This window comes from Aptenodytes patagonicus, chromosome 24 (assembly GCF_965638725.1).
Source record: "Aptenodytes patagonicus chromosome 24, bAptPat1.pri.cur, whole genome shotgun sequence".
Taxonomy (NCBI): Eukaryota; Metazoa; Chordata; class Aves; order Sphenisciformes; family Spheniscidae; genus Aptenodytes; species Aptenodytes patagonicus.
This window is the reverse complement of record NC_134972.1, coordinates 4,513,584-4,534,855: the sequence shown is the minus strand read 5'-3', so window position 1 is coordinate 4,534,855 and position 21,272 is coordinate 4,513,584. Positions and strand designations below refer to the sequence as shown.

The 21,272-nt window shown below is 49.0% G+C and overlaps 1 protein-coding gene across 1 annotated transcript in view; it reads left to right on the top strand.

The window, feature by feature from the left end:
- The window catches only part of ZMAT4 (zinc finger matrin-type 4), a 71,179-nt gene that overhangs the window by 3,625 nt on the left and 46,282 nt on the right, over positions 1-21,272 (top strand). The window contains 1 exon segment of the mRNA XM_076358918.1: positions 16,173-16,274. Coding sequence (XP_076215033.1) covers positions 16,173-16,274 — 102 coding nt within the window.

Below are 21,272 nucleotides of genomic sequence, written 5' to 3'. Positions count from 1 at the left end.
CAGGGAAGGACGTGCCAAACGCTCCTTTCCAGACTTGCTGGGGTGGCAGAGAGGCGAGCCCAGGCAGTGTGCAGGTTGTGGGGCACCCGTGCCACCGTGGGCTGCTGAAGGCTCCTTGTGCCCTGGCCAGGACGCAGCAGAGACCGATGCCCAAAGGGCATCCTGCTCCTTTCTGCAGCGTATTTGAGCAATTTGGTTAAGTGAGTGCTTATCTACAGGCATATACGTGGGTAAGTTTAAAAAGTCAAGAGGAATTAAATACGTATTTTTCTGGGCTGTGGCTTTTGTGGGAGCTGTGTATAGGAAAACACAGGGGTTTCCAGGGTCGCTCATGCTCTGCTGTCTGCTTGTTCCTGCTCAGCCTGGCTCTTGCACAAGAGCATTTGTGTCTTTGTGTTTCTGGTCACCTTGCAACAGACACAGGCGGTGATTTCTGTTCTCCCTGCCTTGGTGCCTCGTTCTTCTGACAGCTGCATATCTCCTCAGCTCGGAGGTGTGAACGCTTCTACCTGCCACCACCTCTGCTCCTGCAGAACAGGGAGATGGCATTTTGCAGGGGACTGGGGGGGAGCCATGCCATTCACTTCTTCATTTATTAATTAGAAAGAAATAAAGTTGCAGAGAGATCAGATTTTGAGAAAGACCCAGAGTTCCAAAATGCTCCCAGAGGATAGATCCCTAATTGCTCTCTAATTGCATTAGAGTTTAATTTGTTGTTGTTTTTACTGTAATGTTCCCATTTTTCTCGACAGTTTGCTTTGTTCCATTAACTAGAAATGGCTGGAGATGAATATTCTCAATATTAAAACTTGCCTGTTGTGCAATGCTTGACAGCTTTTAGGCCTTTAATGTGCTGGCAGGGGACGCCGGTGGCTTAGCCTGTGTTGGCTGTCAGACTGTCCGTGCAAGGGAATTCACGCGTGCAGCGCAGTGTTTGTCCCATGACAGCATTTTGCCCGTATGTGCGAGGTTCGGTCCTGGGAGTTTTTGCAAGACTTCGCAGATCTGGTGACACCAAGTCGAGGGTCTGTTGGCCTGTGAGTAAGGTAGGGTCGGTCCCCCCAGGCTGTGTTACTGCAGGCGCCTGTGCAGGTGGTCACTGGCTGTGCACCACTGCAGGGTCCTGGGCGGATGGGACGGCTTGCAGGGTGCTGCCCTCATGCCGAGCAGAGGATGGGGGATGCGGCAGGAGGGAGCGGGCTCATGCCAGTTGCCAGGGGCTTGTTCTTGAGCTGGGCATTGCTTTCAGAGGGAGGTGGTGGCTGCAGGTGGGCAGCGAGGGCTGCTGTGGGGGAGCACTGTGTCCCACCTGGGGGTGTGCATTGGCTCCAGCCCCATTGCTGCTTGGCATCTGCGGGATGAGAGGGAAATAGGAAGGCGAGCGGTGGTTGCTGTCCTCCTTCCAGGACATGACAAAAAGCCGAGCCGAGCTCATCCCAGAGCGGCTCACGAGCAGCAGCACTTCAAAGGGCTCGTTTAATCCATTTCTCCAGAGCACAGAGAGGGAGCAGGTCTGGAAATGCAACTGGGAAGCTTCAAAAAGGGCTTTCAGGAGCTTCATTTGGAAAGCGATAGGGGAGAATAATATCGCTCCTCTTAATTCCAAAGCAGAAATATATTTATTTTGTCTTGTTAAAGGAGAAATGGGGTAGAAGATGTAGTTAAGCTTGGACCTGCTTCTTGCCAATACATGTCTGTTGGTGAAACAAATCCCCAAGGTGGGAGAGTATAAATAAACCTTTTCAGTATATCAGCCTCTGCACTTGAGGCCCTAGAGGTGTCACCTGTCTCCCCCTTTGATCTACTTGCTTATATATCACGTACATATTACTTGTGTGTATCACACAGGGTACCTGAACAAGGCCCTGGCTGCCCATGAGCTGGGTGTGATGGAGCTGCACATGTGGCTCTGAAAAAGCAGTATCAACACGAGGAGATGCAGGGAACTGCACTGTGAACTTAAAACTGCTCCCAAATTTGATCTAACCGCTTAAAAACAGTGGGTGGACTTGGTGGCAAAGAGAGATATTGGTATTTAAAGTTGTCTTGGAGGATACAGCCACAGACATGACACACAGCAGCTAGCTGTGAATGTGAGGCATGCACTGGTTTCAAAATTACATAAAGAAATGGGAAAAGCTCTGAGTGCTGGATCTGCAGCACCCAGAGTGGCTTGTCAGAAACTCCAGGAACAGGATGGAATTGAACACCCACTGCTTTTGAAGCCATAAATTAATCGGTTAAAGACCCTGTTGTATGGGATGCTGTGCAAGCTCCTCTATTGTTTGAAATATAATAAGCACATGTGAGCTGATGGTATTAGTAAGAGAGGCAGAAACTTGAGTGGCCTCTGTGCATGGCTAAGGTGTCCAGGCTGGCACAGTGCAGGTACAGCGCGGCCAACCCGAGCCCCAGGATTTGATCCAGATCACAGTGTGGAGGTGCTGCCTATCACACCCGTGCCTTGAAATGCTCTGGGGTCCGTGGACATGCCCGCGCGCTCTTCGTGAACAAGTGGGAGACTGGAATGATTAGCGGGATTTTTCCTTCCCACTGTGCAAAAAACATAAGTTGAAATGTTGGTGTGCACACGCACGCCCCGGCGTGTCGGATGGCTGAGCAGCCTCTGTGATTGGGTCTCATAGCAGCAGGGTGGCCGTAGAGCCGGCACGGGTCTTCACAGCCCGGGCTCCTCCTGTGGCCATGCCGGGTGCATGGGAGGGGGTGGCCAGAGCCACTCTGGGATCACGCCAGACTGTGCACAGTGCTTGTGAGTGGTGCTTGTGTTCCCGTGGTCAGAGCTGGGCTGAACCCCGGGGACATTTCACCTGCTCTCAGCTGTAACCATGCATCACGGGACGCTGATGCTTTCCACATCCACACCTACCTCCTCTTTTGAGCTTTACAGAGTCTTGGCTTCAGTGACGGCACATGGCAGAGAGCACCAGAGCTTAGCTTGACTTAAAATGAAAACTAATTAATCAATTTTGTGTTTTCCACCCTGCAATGTCACTGGTGAAAGCGTCAAGATAACTGTGGATCCAACTGCTCATTTGAAAATATTGAGTGATTATACAAGTTTATGACAGTATTATTTCCTGCCACCAGAGATGCTTCACGATGCTACTAATTGTAGCAATAATTAATCCGTCTAATTTTCAAGCACACGACTGTAGTTCACAGGAGTCTGGCAGGGACGGGAGCCATGCAGAGTGTGGGGACCTGTTATTTTCTCTTTAGTTGTCAGACTTTTTTACTGTGATTTCCGCATGCCGTGCTGATGTGAAGAGGTGCTGGCTGCAGCCCCCCGTGCTCTGTGGTGCTGCCCTCACCCACTCCTGGGGGCACTGGTTCCTCGCGGCACAGGCTGGGGGTTCATGGGGGATTCCCCATATGCAGAGACAGGGTAGTGCTTGGATGAGGCGTGAAGTCAGAGGGACGCAAGGAGCTGCTTTGCAGTGCACGGCTCCAAAACCGGGCAAGAAATGATATTGCAAAGCAGGAAGGAGCCGAGTTCTCAGTGCCATCTATAGTTATCTTCACTAATTCCTGGTTATGAAACTCTTCAGGAGTTTCACAGTCTCTTTCTGCAATGCAGGCTGTTTCAGGCTTTTTCAAATTACCAAGCTCTGTTACGGTTTCAGAGCGAGCTCTGTTTGTGCTGAGGAGGTCATGGGGCTGTTTCATATCATCTCTGCCAGTTGACGCAGATCATGGTGAACCCCATTACATTCAGTCTTCTCGGGAATAAGTCATGCTATAATGAGTGTTTCTTTCTCATCTGGCTCTGATTGTGCCAGGTGATGCCTTACTTTTGGAATTTGGTGTTACCCGATGGATGCTTTCCTGTTTCTAGAAATCCTGTACCTCCAGGTCTTGACCTCTTTGCTTCTGGTAGGTGGTATAACTGAGGCATCTCTTCAGTCTTGCTCTTTTGGAGAAGTTTGCACCTTTTTAGAAGTTTTGGATCTGCCTGCACATGATGCAAAGGTATTTTCCCACCCCTACCAAAGCACAGAGGTTTTTTTGGTTTTGCAGAATATACAAAAAGCATTTTTCAGCCTTTTTTCCTCTCTAGCCAGAAAGGAAGGCTGATGACCATGACTGAAGGATAACTTACAAACCCCACTTTGAAAACTGATGTGGTATGAAACACATTAACTTGTTTTAATGCCTTGCTGTTGCTTCTTGGTACCACAGGGGATGCCTAATAAATACTGTAGGAATGGGAGTCCCCAGACTGTGCAGAGAGAGGGAGACCTCTCCAAATCCTGGAGTCAGAGCCGATCTCTGAAAGGAGCAGCCACTGCCCAGCCTGGAGCGTGCCTGACTCCAGCCATTCTGCAACAGCAGTTTAATTTCTCACTGACGAAAATAGAATAGTTTGCATTTCTGGAGACCCTTTCACACGCAGAGCTGGAGTTCTACAACAGACATTGATGAACCATTTCTCATTGCTCATCTGTTGTTAAGGGAGAGAATAGTGTTGTGGTTTTCTTCCAGTGGGGAAAACGAAGCATGAATTATCCGAGTGGCTTGCTGAAATGCTCCCAAATACAAGGCGGGTCTGACAGAAAACTTAAAAGTCCAGCATGCTTCTGCTTCATGTGGATGAGCATGGTAGATGCTCCTGCTTCTTACAGGAACACAAATGCAAACAAAAGAAGGATTGTATTTTTTTTTTTTTAAATCACGGATGGGCAAATAAAAAGAAAAGGCTGTAGGAGGGATGTAAGTGTTTTATGTTTTACTTAAGATAAAGCTCCTTGTTGTTTGCTGTTGCACACAAAGCTAATTGCCAGATTACATGATAATGTGAAGAAGTTTAATGAAATCTGCTGATACCCTTTAGAGGATGTGGAATTTGGATGTGCAATTAAATTAGGCCAGGAGTTTAGCTGCGCCATGCTAACTAGGGGACTTAGATACAAACCATTTGCATTCCTGGTGTCTTGTTTCTAAATCATTTCATTGATTACAAAAAGCTCTACTGTAGCAGGGGAGCTGTAGCTGAAGGGAACAGAGTCCATTAATCGTTACAAGTAGGGAGGGTTCCTGGCCAGCACTGCTTGGCTGCCTTGGGGAGACCTGGACTCCTATAAATCCTCATCGGGTGGCACTAGGTGAGGCAGCTCCGGCTGGCAAATATCGGATGTGTTGCAGACGAGAGGGGAGAGGAGCTCAGCCCACCCGCAGGAGCTCAGATGACAGTGAGGATAACCAGGAGCATCTCTGCTCCTGCTGTCGCTAACTTCGTTAACCTTTGCTGGGCAGGGAGCTTTTAGTGCTGTCGGCAAGCAAGCAGTGATGTTAAACTGATTTGGGGTTAGTGTTGTTGAGGCTGAAGCTGGTTCTGGTAAGAGGTGCTTTAGCTTGGCCAGCTAGGCTGGCGTGTAGAATTTTATCAAGGGATCCAGTATTAAAATAATCCCCCATCAGTGATGGACAGATTTGTTCTCCAAAGGCTTCTTCTAAGCTCGTTGCCACCTTACATGGCTTTGCCTTTTGGGTTTCTGAGCTGAAGCTGATGGGGAATGACAAGCCCTGATTATGCAAAGTACCAAAGGCTATGAGCTGCAGGCACGGGATTCAGCTTGACTCGCTTCCTACTGTTTTGTACGTTATTAGGGAGCCACAGGAAAAAGTAGGTCCTGCTTATCCAAAAATAAATGTGGCATCCTGATTGTAATTGCAGAGAGAGGCTGCGCGGGAGCCGCTCTCGGGCTTCTCCCCTGCCTTGGCTCCTGCTGCGGCGCAGCCCTGGCACCGACCCACCAGGCAGGGACCGGGCAGGGCAGCAGCAACCCCCTGACTTTCGGGGTGCCCACAGCCTGGCAGCGCAGACCGCACTCCGGGGAGGCTCGGTAACTATTTATGCCTCTTTTTGTGAGAAACCACTGTTTCCATAGCAACCACGAGCATCACATGGTAACCCTGGCTCCGCAGCGTTGTGAGCCCTCAAGGTGCCTCGCTGCACCCCACGATCCTGGCCCGCGACGCCCCACACTGCCCTGGCACCTCGTGGGGTCCCTGGGGGGGTGCGGGTCCCCAGAGGGATGCGGGGTCCTTGGGGAGTGCAGGTCCTGGAGAGGCCAGGGCAGCATGGTGCTTGCGGCTGGGGGCACCGCGAGAGCTGCCAAAAATGCAGCCCCGGATGGGGGGGGGGGGGGGCGCGGGGCGGGGAGAAGTGTGGAGGGGGCACTGGTGGGAGGATTTGAAAGGGGAGGCGAGCAGGAGGAAAAGGAGCGGGTGCCAGGGCTGCGTGCCAGGCTGTGTCAGACCAGGCTTCCTTCCCAGGGTGGGGCTTGGCCAGGACTCGGTCGAGGGGAATCTGGTTCTGTCGGGAGGTGCCAGTAGCAGAGATGTCTCAGGCCAGGGTACCTGGTTTCTTGCCCATACCAGCTCTCTGCTCATCCCAGTATGAGCGAGTCCCTCCCCTCCGCCATCTGACTACATCAAGCTCTCCATCTCGGAGTGCAGCCTCTCCCGAGGCCTGCACGGGTCTGTTTTAACCTCTTCTTTCAGGAGCGTTTCTGGGCCGTCCCTGCTGCTAAGGGGCCGAGCTGTGCCAACTGGCCACGCTGGAGTGAGTGCCAGAGCCCCGTCCTTGAAGTGTGCAGGATGCAGAATTGATGCCCTGAGGCACGAAATGTGATTGCTCTTCATTCATTTCCCACAAACTCTAATAAAGCAGTCACAATCTCCTTTTTAAAATATATTTTTATTCAAGTCAGCACATGTTTGCAATTAAATCCTGCCACACGACGTAGTGTGAATAATTAGAACAATTCATGTGTATAACTGGATACACATATTTGTAGGGAAGGGATGGTGCCACTCTCAAAATTGCAGTGTAGCTCCCTTTAAACTTGGCAGCATCCTTCCTCCGTCACCCCCTGAGGCAATTTGTGGCACGGAGGGCTTGCTCTTTCCTTTGGTCTGTAAATCTCCGTGCCTGTAATTTCCTCGGTTTGCCCTTTGTTCCCACCTCAGACAGGCTGTAGGTCAAAAAGGCACGGGCTGGGTTTTACTGCCACGCATAAGCTTGCATCTCCACCACTTGCTCCTGTGCCAAGCGCGTGCCGTGGCGTGGTGCTGCTTAGGGGATGTGGAGCACTGCGCACACCCTGAGCCTTAGCCTTGCTGCTTTTCTGCCTGGAAGGTATCATCCGTGCCTCGTGGCTTCCCTCTGGCCAGAGGGCACTGCTTTTCCTGACAAGTTCATCAGTTTTTTTCTTGCTTGGTTCTGCTATTTATAAACGGTACCTCGGTGACACCGGTGATGAGGTGAGGAGGTGGGAACATCTGGCAGCTCCCCCTGCTCACGAGTCTCAGGGGAATTCAGCGAGACATCCCTGGTGAGATCCTGATCCTGCGGCTGAATCCTGCGCAGAGGAGCATGCAACCAGTCCCTCTTTCCATGGGCCTGCTCTTGTGGTCCCGTGGGGTGTTTCTCACCCTCTGCGGGGAGCAGGGCAGTGCTCTCCCAATGCGGGGCAAGGAGCACCGACGCAGGTGCTCTCCCCTCCCGTGGCGTGGGAGCTGCGAGGCTCCTTTCAAAAACATCATCTCCATCCATTGAGAAGACACTGTTGCTGTCTTAAGTGTCCCTTTCCTAGTCCTGGCAAACATCGTGAAGTAGATCCTAGCAAAGGAGCAATTTGGCAGCTTACGCTGGGGGAAGTTGTGCAAAGTTGGGTGTTTGGGGTGCTTGGGTTGAGACTCTCCTCTGCACTGAGGCTCCGTCTCCTCTGTGTTGCTCTCCGCAGCCTCTCCTCTGTGTTTTGACACATGCAGCAGACACGTGCAGGACTTCTCCTGCTCCCCAGCTTATGCCACACACAATCTTGTTCTGATTTTCAAGGCTCCAATAAAGCGTGTCAAAATGCATCAAAGGCTGAATGCAGAAGTGAAGCAAATTGACTCTGGAGAGGGTTTCAGGAATGGAGGGAGTAGGGAGATGGCAGATAAACCCCAAACCAAAGAAGAATTGCAGGGAAGGCAAAGCGTGGCAGGGACGGCAGATGTGTAGCACAGCTGGAGGGACACGGAGCATCTTTGGTTTGGCAGGAAAACAGGAAAAACTGAAAATAGCACGCACATCTTCCGAGGATGTGGCTTGTAGTGAGCTCCTCGTGGGTAGGGACCTCACCAGCATCACCTCTGGGACGCAGGATTACCTGGGCTCTGTCACATCGCTCACTGGTGAGGGCTCTGTCCCACCTCCGCTGGGGCTGCAGAAGAGAGCAAGTGAATTCTGGTGCTGGTACAGGTGGAGGCTACAGATCCCATGGCTGCAAAGTCAGCCTCTTGCACCAGGCTCAGGGTGGGCTGCACAGGGTCCCGTCGTCACTGTGGGATGGGGCATCCCATCCTGTCTGTTGCTTGATGTTCTTCCTTGGGGAAAGCTGGCAGTGCAGTGCTGCTCTGATGAGCTGCCCCGTCCCCTGCCCTTTTCTCTTGGTAGCTGGTGGTGCTGTCTGTGCTGGGAGCCTGTTGTGGTCTCCAGCGCCCAGAGCACTCCTTTCTCAAGATGATAAAAGCAGAAGGAGAATTGAACTCGTGGAACAGGCTCAACCATCCATCATGCTGATAGTGCTGGGAAATAAGGCACTTCAAAAGGCAGTATTTTGCATTTCTTCAGATGCCTTGTGGTAAGTGCAGTGACAGAGTTGCTGAAAGCACATTAATTATTAGTAAAGACTTTTTTTCTTTTTATTGCAAGACAAATTAAACAACAGAAGAAAACAGGAAGTGTTACATGAGATGTTAATCCATGGGAGAGTGACAGCAGCAAAAGCCACAAATAATTCATAACACGAAAATCAGGACATTTAATTTTTGGCTTGTTGTTTGCATTTGGCATTCATGCACATGCTCAGTTTCCACTTCTCTAGTGCTCCAATACGGAGGTTTCGGAAGCTGTTAATTCTGGGAAAGGTGATTAAGGCCCTTGAAAGTAAATTGGATAAGGGACCACAATTTTTTTCTTTCCTCTTGACTGGAAGAAACAGAGTTGCTGAATTCAGTGCTTTATCGTATAGCACTCCTTGTCCTTGACTGTACAATAGGAAAAATGAACCTGTGCAGAAATTCCTGGTGCATCACCACAAGCAGGTGATCGAACGAGCACCTTGGTGGCAAGGCTCAGGACAAGCCTTGCATGGGGCAGCCCTGGCGCAGGGTGAAGCATGCTGGTGTCTGCCCAACACCATGGGTGGGCCAGACTGAGGGGCTGATGTGCCCCAAGGTCTCCGATATCCATTGGTTAAATGATGGTGCAAAGGCAGTTTTCTTGTATCAGCTGATGATCTCGGTGTGGCTGCTCTGGGTCCATGCACACGTGGGAGTGAATTTGCCCCGGTGTCATTGCAGGCAGGGAAGTAGGTCCGAGCTGTCTCGGGGAGAGCAACCCTGTGCAGAGGGTAGCTTGGGGGATGCTCCCCTAAACCTGGTAGCAGTGTTTGGGGGTGGGCTGGGGGGGAAATTTGGCACTGAGAAGCAGTAATTTTAAAAATTTTTAAAGAAGTTCAATCAGAAAGGCAGAAATGTAGCTGGAAGCAACCAGTGGGAGGCATGGCCAGCGGGGACAGTGGGAAGTGGTTTCCTTCCCGCAGGTGCCGGCGCTTTTGACGGAGCGCAGCGAGGCAGTGCCCAGAGCAGGGCAGATGGGCTCGCCTCTCCTGCTTGCGTTTGGACATGTTGCACAGGTTATTGCCACCTTATGCTCCAAGTCCTCTAGATCTGTGGGGCCTCGGCTGGGTGAGGAAGAGGTTGGGTGTGCGGGTTAACATCTGGGTGTCGAAGAGGCTGGGTGTGCGGGTCTGCGGTCACAGCAGCCGAGTCAGCAACTTCTGGGATGTCTGCCTGTAACTTTTATCGTTGTACCTGAGGCATGTGTTGTAAACTTTAGACAACAGTTACCCAGGAACTTGGCTCTGATCTCAGGTTTAGATCCTTCATTTGCTGTCTCTATTTAACATGTCCCCTCCTGAGCCGTTGCTCTAAGTGCCGTGGGATCTGCTGGTGCGGGCGCTTGTGAGCAGCACAGGAGGAACGTTTGGAAAAGCTGCAAGCCGTCTGCTTCTGACAACAGGCTGGTTAGGCAAGGGATGGTGCTGCATTTTCAAACTCCCTACCCTGAAATGACATGAAGTTGTCTGCAGCTTCTCAGGGTTTTCGTGGTTTTCTGCTTATTGTTTTTGAAACACAGAAATAATTGATACTGAACAATACCAAGGCTAGTCTGCAAAGTGATATAGAAGGCAAAACTTGGAATTAGAAAAACTGTCTTGTTCATGTTTGTCATGTACTCTGGAACTTTTGCTACCAGTCATGAATTTCCCGTTATTAAAAGAACTTCTTTTCCTATTCACTGAGCTTATTGCTCAATAAAAGGGGGCGATGAACTTAATAACAGGGGGTATACAACAATAAAAATAGAAGCGGCTTGCTGAGGGAAGATTGCCATAAAGGAGATTACAACAGTATTTATCAGAAACATGATGGGAAGTATTTGCTAGCAGTGACTGCAGATTGTGCTTCTGCTCCTGCCTTGTGAGTGAGGATCCCGAGGGCTGTTGCAACAGCAAAGTGCTGCTGCAACTCACACCCATCCAGCTGGCACTCTAGACCTAAATGAGGTCCTGTAGCAGTTTTACTGTCCTGGCTGGGTCTGGATTGTAAAAGCATTTATTGCAGGGGCACTTCCATCAGTCTCCTTTGTGATAGGTCCATATTCGGTATGTGTCCGTGTCCGGTGGGATTCAGCTGGTGTAAAGCATATCCTTAACAAGGAATTTGGCTTTGAATATGTCTCTGATGTCAATATGTGGATTGCTGTCCTCTAAAATTTAATGCAACTTAGTTAGCATCTTTCTAGCAGTTGCCAAAAACTGGAGTCAGCCCCATCAAACTGATTTTCATTAAGCTGTTATAGTCACTGAAACTGCTGAGAAGAATCGTAGCCATATGGCACAAGGTATTTAAATGAAGTCTCTTATGGCACAGTTTGCCATTCCTGGAGATGCTGAGCTGACATGTGCAGAGGTTACTGATCTGAAGCGGGGAGGGGGGACGTCAACACTTGAGTGTCAGCACAAGAGGCAATAATAAACGCCACTGAAAGAATACAAAGTGGTCAGTGTTTGTGTTGGAGGCTCCACTGTTCATGTCCCCACCTGAGGAGGAGGAGACCAAGAGTTTTAGATATTTAGACCTTGGTGTGCAGACCAAGGGCTTCTGCTCAGCTGAACGGTTTGAGTCCAGCTGGCAAGGCTGCGAATTGCACATTAATTCTTCAACTCTCAGCAAGAAAAGCCTCTGAGAGCATGCAGGGAACATGTCCCTCCTTGTTCAGCATCTGTGGTTCTCCTTGAGCGTCTCGGAGGCACGTGGTGCTTTGCAGCCATGACGTGGTGGTGGTGGTGGTGTAGAAAAGCCCCCGCTTCCACTCTGCTTTTTGACAAAGGTAGGCTGTGTAGTGAGGATCAGCCAAAGGCTAGTCAATTCTAGGAGCTGTTAGGCACTTGTAGGCAGGGAGAGTCAGAGTGGAATTAAGTGATTAGAAATATATAAATATTAATTGCTTATGAACTCCCTTTATGACACTTGCAGGCGGAAGAAGTTAATAAATCACTGCTAGGATTGACCCACAAAACGATAATGCAGAATGTATCTGAGACAAGCAAAAGGGGGGGTGGAAAGGGAGCTTTTCTGGAGCAGGAGAAAGCACTGTTTTTAGGTCAGGTACCCACACAACAAAGCTGTTTTCTTTTTCTCAGGGCTTCGTGTCTAGAGTCTGCCTCTTGCTGCAGAGGGGAGCCCTTGCAGTTATGCACAGATGCCATCAGTAAGCCACCTGCGGTTGCCTTGCTGCAGTTACAGCATCTCTGTACCAATCCCTTTGTAGGAAGCAGAGAGGTCCCTTGTTTGGTTCATGCATTGTAACAGGGTCTCTGCACAGATCCCCAGGGAAATATCAGTCCTGGACCTTTCCTACGGTCTGCATGCAAGAGCAGCCGGTGGCACCCTGCGGACCGTGGCAGTGAGAGCGCCTGCTTTAAAACACATGGCATGGAGAGATGCATGTTCATGCATTCATTTCACTGCATGTTACCTTGGCATCCTTTTGAGGTACTGCTCTAGCATGTTATTTTAGAAAGGAAAATAGAAGAGTACAGAAAAAAATATATTTTATGAAAAGCAAAGGAACCGGCTAACAGCCACCAAACATAAAAGCTTTATTCAGAGCCAGCAGGTTGCACCAGCTGAGTTTAAAGTGTCAGTCCTCAGGAAAGGGGCTCTGGGAATTAAGGCTGTATGGGGGCTGTCCAGCAGCATAGAGACAAGTAGGAGGCTACTGAGAAGAGGAAGAGACTTTTGCTCTTCTATTGCATTTATGTGGGACAGGTAAAAGTCTGTTTTCTCAAGTCAATAGCTGGTACTTGAGTTTAAACTTGTTCTCAGGCTGTCTAGGTTTTAGTGGCAGCTTTGCAAGGGTGACTTGTATAAATGGGTGCTGGTAGTGGGTTGCTTGTGTGGAAATCTTCCTTGCTAAGGTGAATCTATTATTTTTGTCAAACCCTTCATAATAATTTTTGCCCAAAGCTGTTATTGTTACCAGAGCTTTCTAATTATTTTAAGTAGCCAAGCTTACATATGCTTGAATCCTCTCTACAGTGTAGCCTAATATATTCATGCAAAAGCATGAAGGAGGTTTTGCTTCCATTTATTCTCCTGTTCCCCCTAATCCCCATCCCTCACTCCTCTGCCTTGCTGTCCTTTTCATCACTATTAAAAAGCAACGCATACAAAAACAAGCAGTGAAACCTTCTGCCAGGATTCTAAGTATGAGGAGGACACTCAGTTACATTTCTGCTCCCTGACAAGGGGACTCTGCTGTCCTGCAAGCTTTAGTGATCCTGGGCTTGCTGCGCTTCCCAGCGGCACGGAGAGCTTTCGGGGAACCATGATCTCCTGTGGCATCACTGCTCACTTGTGCATCCAGTGCTTGAAGCCAAGCAAAAAGACCTGGTCCCTGCACAACACCGGGGGGAGAAGGGTCACCCTGTCCTTCTGCCAGCGGTTCAACGAGAGTGCAGCAACTCAGAGACAACAGTTGGGACCCAACAAGCTGCTTGAGGACGTCAGAGCAACCTGGTGCCTGGCTGTCCTGCTGTGGAGAGTGGGGTGAAGGCAGCCAAGAGCTGCTCCTTGCCGAGATGTTCAAGTGACGGTCGGGCAGAGCAGCATGGTCCCGCTGGCGGGGAGGATGCACCCAGTTCTGGGAGTAGGGCAGGAGAATGGGAGTGAAGTAGCTGTTGCCCCAAGCCACAGCTACGGGGTTTGCTGTGTGGGTAAGAGAAAGGATGCGGCGAGAGACAGCTCTTCCTTCGGGAGATGTGCTGGTGGCACCGGGCACACGTGGCTGAACACTGGTCCCATGTGGATCAGGTCAGACCGTGTGTGGTGGTAGGAAAAGGCAGTTGCAGTAAAAAAGAGCCTGAGCTGAAGTGAGCAAGGGACTGAGTCAGCCCTTGGTGGGACCCTGCAGGTGCTGGCGTTTCAGTGAGTGCCACTTGTGCTCCCAAGTCAGAGCAGAGTCATTGCCAGGTGCCAGCGCTGGCAGAGAGCTGCCAAGTGACCTTAGCCAAGGGCCCGTGGCTGCCCCGAGTGGGGTAGCGGCAGAGCTTGGGTGCTGCGGTCGAAGGGGACAAGCTGTGTCGCGGCGAGGATTTACTGTTCATTAAAACTCTTGCTTTCCGTGACCTTGTACAGCAGGGTGGGACCCGCTGGTACTCGAGTCACCTGCAGGGACAGCACACTGAGGATGCTCCTGTTGCGTGTAGTCTGTAACTGTGCTCTTGGTGCATTACTTGAGGGTCTGCCATTCCAGAGAGACTTTATTAGGTAACTTGAATAGTTATGCATGAATCATGCTGCATAACATTCACATTGTCAGCATAACTGTATTCACCTGTTGCGATGCATTACAACCTTGTGTAGTAACAATGGCATATAAAACCTAACAGGCAATAATGAGTCTAACAAAACCTATACCTGTATCAGAAGTTACTGCTTAGAGAAAAGACATTAAATCCTGTTTCTGGGTAAGCCTGTTTAGCCCTTGCTGCTGTAAAGGGGGAACAGACAGCTCCATTCGTATGCACATATGTTAGAGGCAGAATAGACTTGGTATCTGTTATCAGAGCATGAAGGGCTAAGCTAATACTGAGCAGCTTTTGATTTACTCTGATTTTTGCAATGAGAGTTTATACTGTGAACATTGCAGACTGCATGCAAATGAGGGCAATATTACCTGCCTCTGTCTTGGTTGCTGGATTGAAGTTTAATGAGATTTTTTGGTTTGCCTTGTGTCAATCTGTTGTATTTAAGTGAGATTTCTTCCCTCCGCTTTATTTTGCCTTTGATGCAATTTTGCAACACTTGTACTCCTAAAAGGGTCTTTTGGTGTCTTTGAAAGTTTCTCAATGCAATGTTTCTCTAGACAGAGTAAATGAAGATTAAACCTAGGCAGATAGCAAGAGAAAACAAGCAAGTGTCTTTGCAGAGTCAGAGAGCAAGGGCACCAGCAGAGGAGCTCTGAGAGTTGTGTCTTTTGTCTGGTAGACCACAAACACCCGAATAAACCTTTTTTTGGAGCTGGGGGCAAGTCGGTCTTTCCAGGCTGGGAGCCTCTGGTGTTGACTCAGCTGCTTGTTTTTATAAAATGTGCAGGGATCTTAATACTTGTGGGTCTGCAATACATTTGGGGATTTGGTGCAACCACCTCCAGCTCAGCAGCTCTTGCTGCAGGCTGGCAGGCAAACGTGCACAGAAAGCCTCGTTCCACGAGCCGAAGGGAACAGGCATGGTTGGCCCAGGATGGCATCCAGGGAGGTCTGGGACGTCCCCAGCCCAGAGGCAGAGCGAGCGCTGCCCCAAGCTTCGCTGCACGGCCCAGCAACGACAGGTCTTTCTCCACCTGATTGTTTTTCTGCTAATGAGATCTCATAACTTGTTCATTTCCTTTTTGTTTTTCTTCCCAATCGGTGGAATAAACTCTGTAAAAACTGTATTATCAGTCTTCATTATGCCCAGGTTTGTTATGATTGTGAATTAATAGACTTTATCTTGGCATTAGTCAGAAGGCATCGGCCTCTATTTCCCTCTTGAATTGCACGGGTTTTTTTTGTTTTTAAATATCCTGTCGGTGAGGCTACTTCTGGTGTTTCTGGCTCTGCCTGGGTTCAGTCTTTTATAAACCTCAACCTTCCTGATATGCACCTTGGTTATCAGTTCAGAGTTGGATACCTGCAATTGCTTGCATAACGAGGAAGGTGTGAAGAGAGAACTAAGGTATTCTTGTGAACCAGATCACTCAGTGAGCTGTTTTTGTAAGTGCAGGTGTCCTCGTTGGAAGTTGTGGGGAATGCACAAATATTTAAACAGCTGCTTGAGAACAGCACAGCCCAGTAAATCACCCAAGCAATTTCCTTCCATGTCTAAATTGAGAAATATAGCAGAGCACCCTTCCAGCTTAAAAACACCTTCCTCCGGGTTGTAATGATGTTTGCGTTTTATAGAAAACTCTTTATCAGCTCTTTTGTATTGTATAACAAATGGTTAAGCGTGTTTTGAGCCATGAGTGATATATGCTATAGCTGGTTATGTACATGGTATTTCTAGATATGAAAGGTGATAGAGAAGAACAGCCATTTACAGCTGTAACTCACACATGAAATACAATTGCAGAGCAGCACAGGAATCTGTGCTGTGTCTGTGGCCGAGGGTGTTCAGCGGGTCGGGTGCTCCTTGGGCAGAGGTGTGTGTCCGGCTGCTCTCACCCGCGGGTGGGGATGTGGGACCAGGGAAAATGCCGCTGGTCTCCAGCAGTGCCTGGTAGCTGTTGCACGCGAGGACCGAACACTCGGCACAACCTGGTTGTGCATAAACCCGGGGACTCTGAATTGTAGATGTTGGGGATGTGAGGGGGACCGTATGTGTTTCACATTTGCAGGTTTATAAAGTTGGTTTCGTTCCCTCGTAGTGACAAGAACCGCTCGACTCAAGCATTGCTTTGCCGTGTCTCTGTAGGGACCCTCATCAAACATGTCCTGTTCTGCCTGCCTTTTGTAACTGATTCTGTTTGTCGTCTCTGCCATGAACAGATGAAATCGTCCGACATCGACCAGGAATTATTCACTGAAAGTTACTGCAAAGTGTGCAGCGCTCAGCTAATATCCGAGTCCCAGCGCGTGGCCCATTACGAGGTAGGATGCTCTTTGGTAACTTCTCTGTCTGTTTGTAACTCCTCTGTCGCTGCCTCTTCCAGCTGCATGTTTTACAGGGTGGCATCAGCTACTGCATTCCCAGTGAGTAGCTACATCAGCATTTAAACTCTCTGAAAACTCAAGATTCGGAAAACTATTTTTGCTGGTGGCGTCTTATTCTGTAACTGATGTCACTGCAATGTTGTCTGCTGCATGTCTGTTTTTTTCTTCTGTCTAAATTTGCAAAGTCAGGCTGCAATTTGAACATGACTGAAAGCTAGTTTTCGAAGAAACGTAGTTAGCAAGGAGATCAATTAAGAGTTCAGCAAAACGAGCTCAAGTTTTTATATTAAATGTGTTGCACTATGCTTTGCTGAGTAGGCATCACTGATTGTGCAGAGAATAGATTAGTATTTGTGAATGTATTTAAGCACTTAAGAGGTAGGCAAGCAGTAAAAAATTAGAAAGGATATATTATTAGAGGCATGTTAGAACAGCAATTAACAGCACTGCATATCTTCAAAACAAAATTAAATAAATTCCTATTAAACAAGGGAGGAAATTACTGAGGGATAAGCTGCTGTGAAATCCTTCAAGAAAGGAAACCCGCTGCCTGTCTGTGTCTTGGCACCTGTTCCCTGGGACGTGGGAAACGTGCATCGAGCAGTTCTGCAGCAGCGTGGCGTAAATCCTTGTTGTGGTGAGGGGCTGTCTCAGTGTTAACCCAACAGGAGAACAGAAATTTTCTCATTCATGTTCAGATGAAGAGAAGGGTGCAGGATCACTTTGTGTGATGGTTGTGCACTAGAGATTAGAGCACAGTCGGTCACCCTTTGCATGGTATTAATTGTGCAGGGAGCAGAGGACTCTCTTCCCCTGGTGATACTTGGCTGTGCGGTCAGTGCTGTGTGGAGGAAGGATGTGTGATACGGTCCAGTGTCTCCTGGACGACTCCAGGAGAAGTGATGAATGTGGAGACCCTGGGGATGAGGGACTTCTGCACTCATGGGGGCTGCGTGACTTAGCTGTGTTTTGCCCCTGCTTTTGAATACACTAAGACTATCGGTGTCTGCAGTATTTCAACAAAATCAAAATCTGTGCTAAGAGGCCTGGAAGATGAAGTTTCCCCAAACTTTTGCTCTGATTCAAGTGTTTAGCAATGGATATACAGGGGAGACATTTGTCTCAGTGTGGCCAGTGGAGACATACAAGAAGCTTAATCAATGTACGATATCCAAGGATGCTGTGCTGCATTAATAAACAATGTGAACAGTAACGCACATTTACTTGTAAGGCACTTTACACGTCTGTTTTGGTGAATTTCTGAAGACATCTCCTGTAAACGCTCCTCTGGCTGCCCTCGGTGTGCAGCAGAGATCCCTGGCAGCTGCTGTGAAGTCTAAGGTTGCGGTTTTAGGGGCACCTTCCAGATCTTGATAATGGGCGATGCGGATGCCAAATTTTGTCTACAGGAGGCAGAAGCATTGCCACAGAAACAGGAGTAGCTACTGGTGAGCAATGGGGGGTGCTCAGCCAATCTCTTTTCTTCTGCACCTGTAATTGTAGGTATGAGCTGGATCATTAATTCATAGCAGATGTTTTTGAAGTTTGGAAAACAACATGGTTTTCTGTTGTATATTTCTAGTGCGAGGTGTTGTGCTCATTTGTCATCCCCTGTGAAATCCCAGCAGACGCTGTAGACATTTGGCACAATAATGTCATTACCTAATCTTGCCTGCTGGGATGCATAACGCAAAGCAGAGGGATGGAGAGAGCGAGCCGGGCAGGGGGACTGGCCCAGCCCTTGCTGGGGGTCTCCTCTGGTGTCCCCAGAGGCTGAAGGTGCCTCTGCCCTGCAGCTGTGCCATGCTTTGCCGTGTCCCTGCAGTAGCCCCTGCTCTCGACAGGGAGGCTTGGCACTTTGGAGTGTCTGTTCTGGTCACCGCTCTTGAGCATAACACAAATTCTCCTTGTACCCTGGTCCCAAGAAACCTGCAGACACAGTGAGAGGGCTGAAAACCTGCCCCGAGGTTTTATGGGGAAGGTGGTGCTGGGTGGCAGGCATGCCCACGAGGAGCTCTCACTGGGCGCAGCAGAGCTGTACCCTGGATGTTTTCCTCCACGTGGCCGATGCACGAAGCCTTTGGGCTGCTGGCAGCTTGGTGCAGCATCGAGCCTTGCGGGGGAGGTTCCTGAGTCCATGTGCTTTGACTGCAAACGTGAACGGAAAACCACTCTGCAACGCTCCTGGCTCTTTCCCGATGTGAGCTGGACGGGGTTTCGAGAGACCTGAGCAAATAATTTGTAGTGAGTCACTTGTTAGGTGAACTTGGCCTCTCTTTCTAGTCAGACATCGGACAAGCAGTATGTGATTTCCCCATGTACATTAATAATGGAAAATTATTGGAGAGTAATTTCTGCAAATAATTCTTGCTCTGATGCTGTTTCAAAAAGAGTTTGGTCTGAGCATCTGCCCCGCGAACGGAGAAGGCTGTTCTTTCTGCCAGGCAGCTGCTCATAAGGTGTTTCTCTTCCCTGGCCAGATGAGCAGTTCGAATCTGTGGTCAAAATACTCACTTTTATAACATCAGGATTCGCAACATGACTGTTCTTGTACAAAACGGTGGTGTTGAATGTACCTGAGCTCCATCCTGCCCGAGACCGCCAGCCCTTGCTGCAAGCCGATTAGTTAATAGCAGGAATGTAAAATTCACTGTTTCTTCCTAATTAAAAAGTAGCTAGTCACAATTTTCACCACCCCCCCCCCCCCCCCCCCTTTCTTTTAAAAAGTACTCTATGGTCAAAACTGATTGTTTTCATAGGGAAAATACCAACTTCAGAAGGCTGAATTTTCTGCAAATACATTTTCATTTAATCTTCTAAAGTTGCTTTGTTTCAGCTTTTTGATTGGAGAAAAAATACTGTCAATATCAAAGCACACAATAAGAACACAATGTAAATGAACTTTTTGCACAGAGCAAAACTTTTCATTCTGAATTGACTTGAACTTTATGGGGAAAAGTGAAACACTGCAAAATAGAAATTCCATACTGGTGTGGTGCATGCAGATTAGTCAAAATAGTTCAGCATTTCCACTCAGCTCAGTGTGCTCGCTGGTGTCAGGAGAGCTGCGTGGGGAAACTTCTTGCGCAGCCTGGATCGCCCCGTGCTCCTGAGCATTCGTTTCCTTTGGTTTTCTGAAGGAGGGACCAGCCGATGGGGAGCCCCTGGGGCTGGGGCCAGTGCCCACAGGCACTGGTGGACCTCGGTGTTGATGCAGCCTGGGTGGCTGCTGGGGCTTTGGGGCTCTGCCTGCACCAAGGAGCAGTGCAAAGGGGTGTGCGGAGCAAGCTGAGCAGTGCACTGAACACACTGAGCCTCACACTTGCAAGCTGGTGAAGGTACCTGCAGAAGACTGGACTGGAAACCAGCAATCTCAAGCTCCCAGACTGTGCTGGTAATGCATCTTCCTCTGTGGCTCGGTTTGTTTTGGTCAGTAATGCCCTTACCCTTACTGAGCCAGAGCTTAGAGAGAAAGGGAATTTATCTGCTGCCTTTCTAGCACAGCCGAATAAGATCTGCAGCCTTTGTGCCAGGCACTGAAATCTTGGCTCCTTTGTGCATGCAAAATAAGACATTTCTCTGTAAGAAAATAGAGGGGAAACAGTGTATGAAAGGGGGATGTTTTTATCTTGCCAAACAGGAATAGTCAGTTCCAATCGCAGTCTCGTCTCCTTCTCCAAATCATCAACCAATAACTCTTCTTTTCTTCTGTACTACTTTGCCAGGAATAAAAAATAATTTGATGTCAGTTGTGCAATATTAAGTGGTATTATTTCCAAGGGCAAGTGTAGTGGAAAAATGACAAAAGGATCAGAGTATTTGCAGCATATTTTTGCTTCAAACTTGACATAGAGCAAAATACTGCCCTTATTTTATGTGCTTTGTGCAACTCTGTCTATGGCTTTGTCTGATATGTCTGCTGCGCCTTTGCTCTCCTTTCCATCCCTGTGAAACTGCCAGGTACTGCTCTCCTGTCCAGGGTTCACCTTAGGGCAGAGCTGATCTGAGTAGCTGGCCTTGGGATATTGACTCATAATGAAGTTGCAGGTGCCCAAATGAGAAAATGTCTTAACAAGTTCTCTGCATACTGTGATGCTGAGTATCACAGGAGGTTGCTTTAAAGATATTGGTTAGCTTCCATGCAGCGGAAAGAAAGAGATGAGATGGATCTTACTGGTTGTTGTCAATGCCCAAAAGATCGTGCGTTTGAATATTTTAATTCTTAAAGTAAATTAATATCTTAATTTGTCCCCTGAAGTATCAGAAAACTCCCTTCTTATTTCTGCTACTGGAATAAAGCATCCAAATATGGATGCCTGATAAAATCCCTGCTAGGTAGTAGCTCACTGTGCTGCCGTGATGTGCCAAGCATTCATCATGTGCATTGGCTCTCCTTTTCCCCCCACGGGAAGAACAAAGATGAAGCGGGATGACTGATTAGATAAAGAATCACAAAAAAGGGCAGAAGGATGCAATACGCTCCAGGCGATTGCTGGCTGCATCAGGCAGGTGGTGGACAAATGCGCGGTGCTGTCTGGAGGAAGGAAGGGTATTTTAAGCCTCCTCTCTTGCTCGCTTGCCTGCTGTCAGGTGTGTGTGGATGATTGGCAGACCCCTTACAGACAGGACGCTTGATCTGTGCGAGGTTGGGACCAGCCTCCTCCTGATGCTCTTTAATTGACGCCAGCATCGGCAGCTCCTGCAGCATTCGTGGAGCAGAGGGATGCCTGGGCTGTGCCACGGCAGCTCCTTCCTCGGCCACCTCCTCCTGGTGCCATGGGTGGCAGGGAAGGTGGGGAGGGTTGGGTGCATAGCGAGGAGCAAGTCTGCTGGCGCCCTCCTCCTGGGGCACCTTCTGCGCTGGCCACAGAGACGGGGAGCATCTCTGACATCAACCTTTTTTGCTCTGCTTTGATGGCACAGACAGTGTGTGTC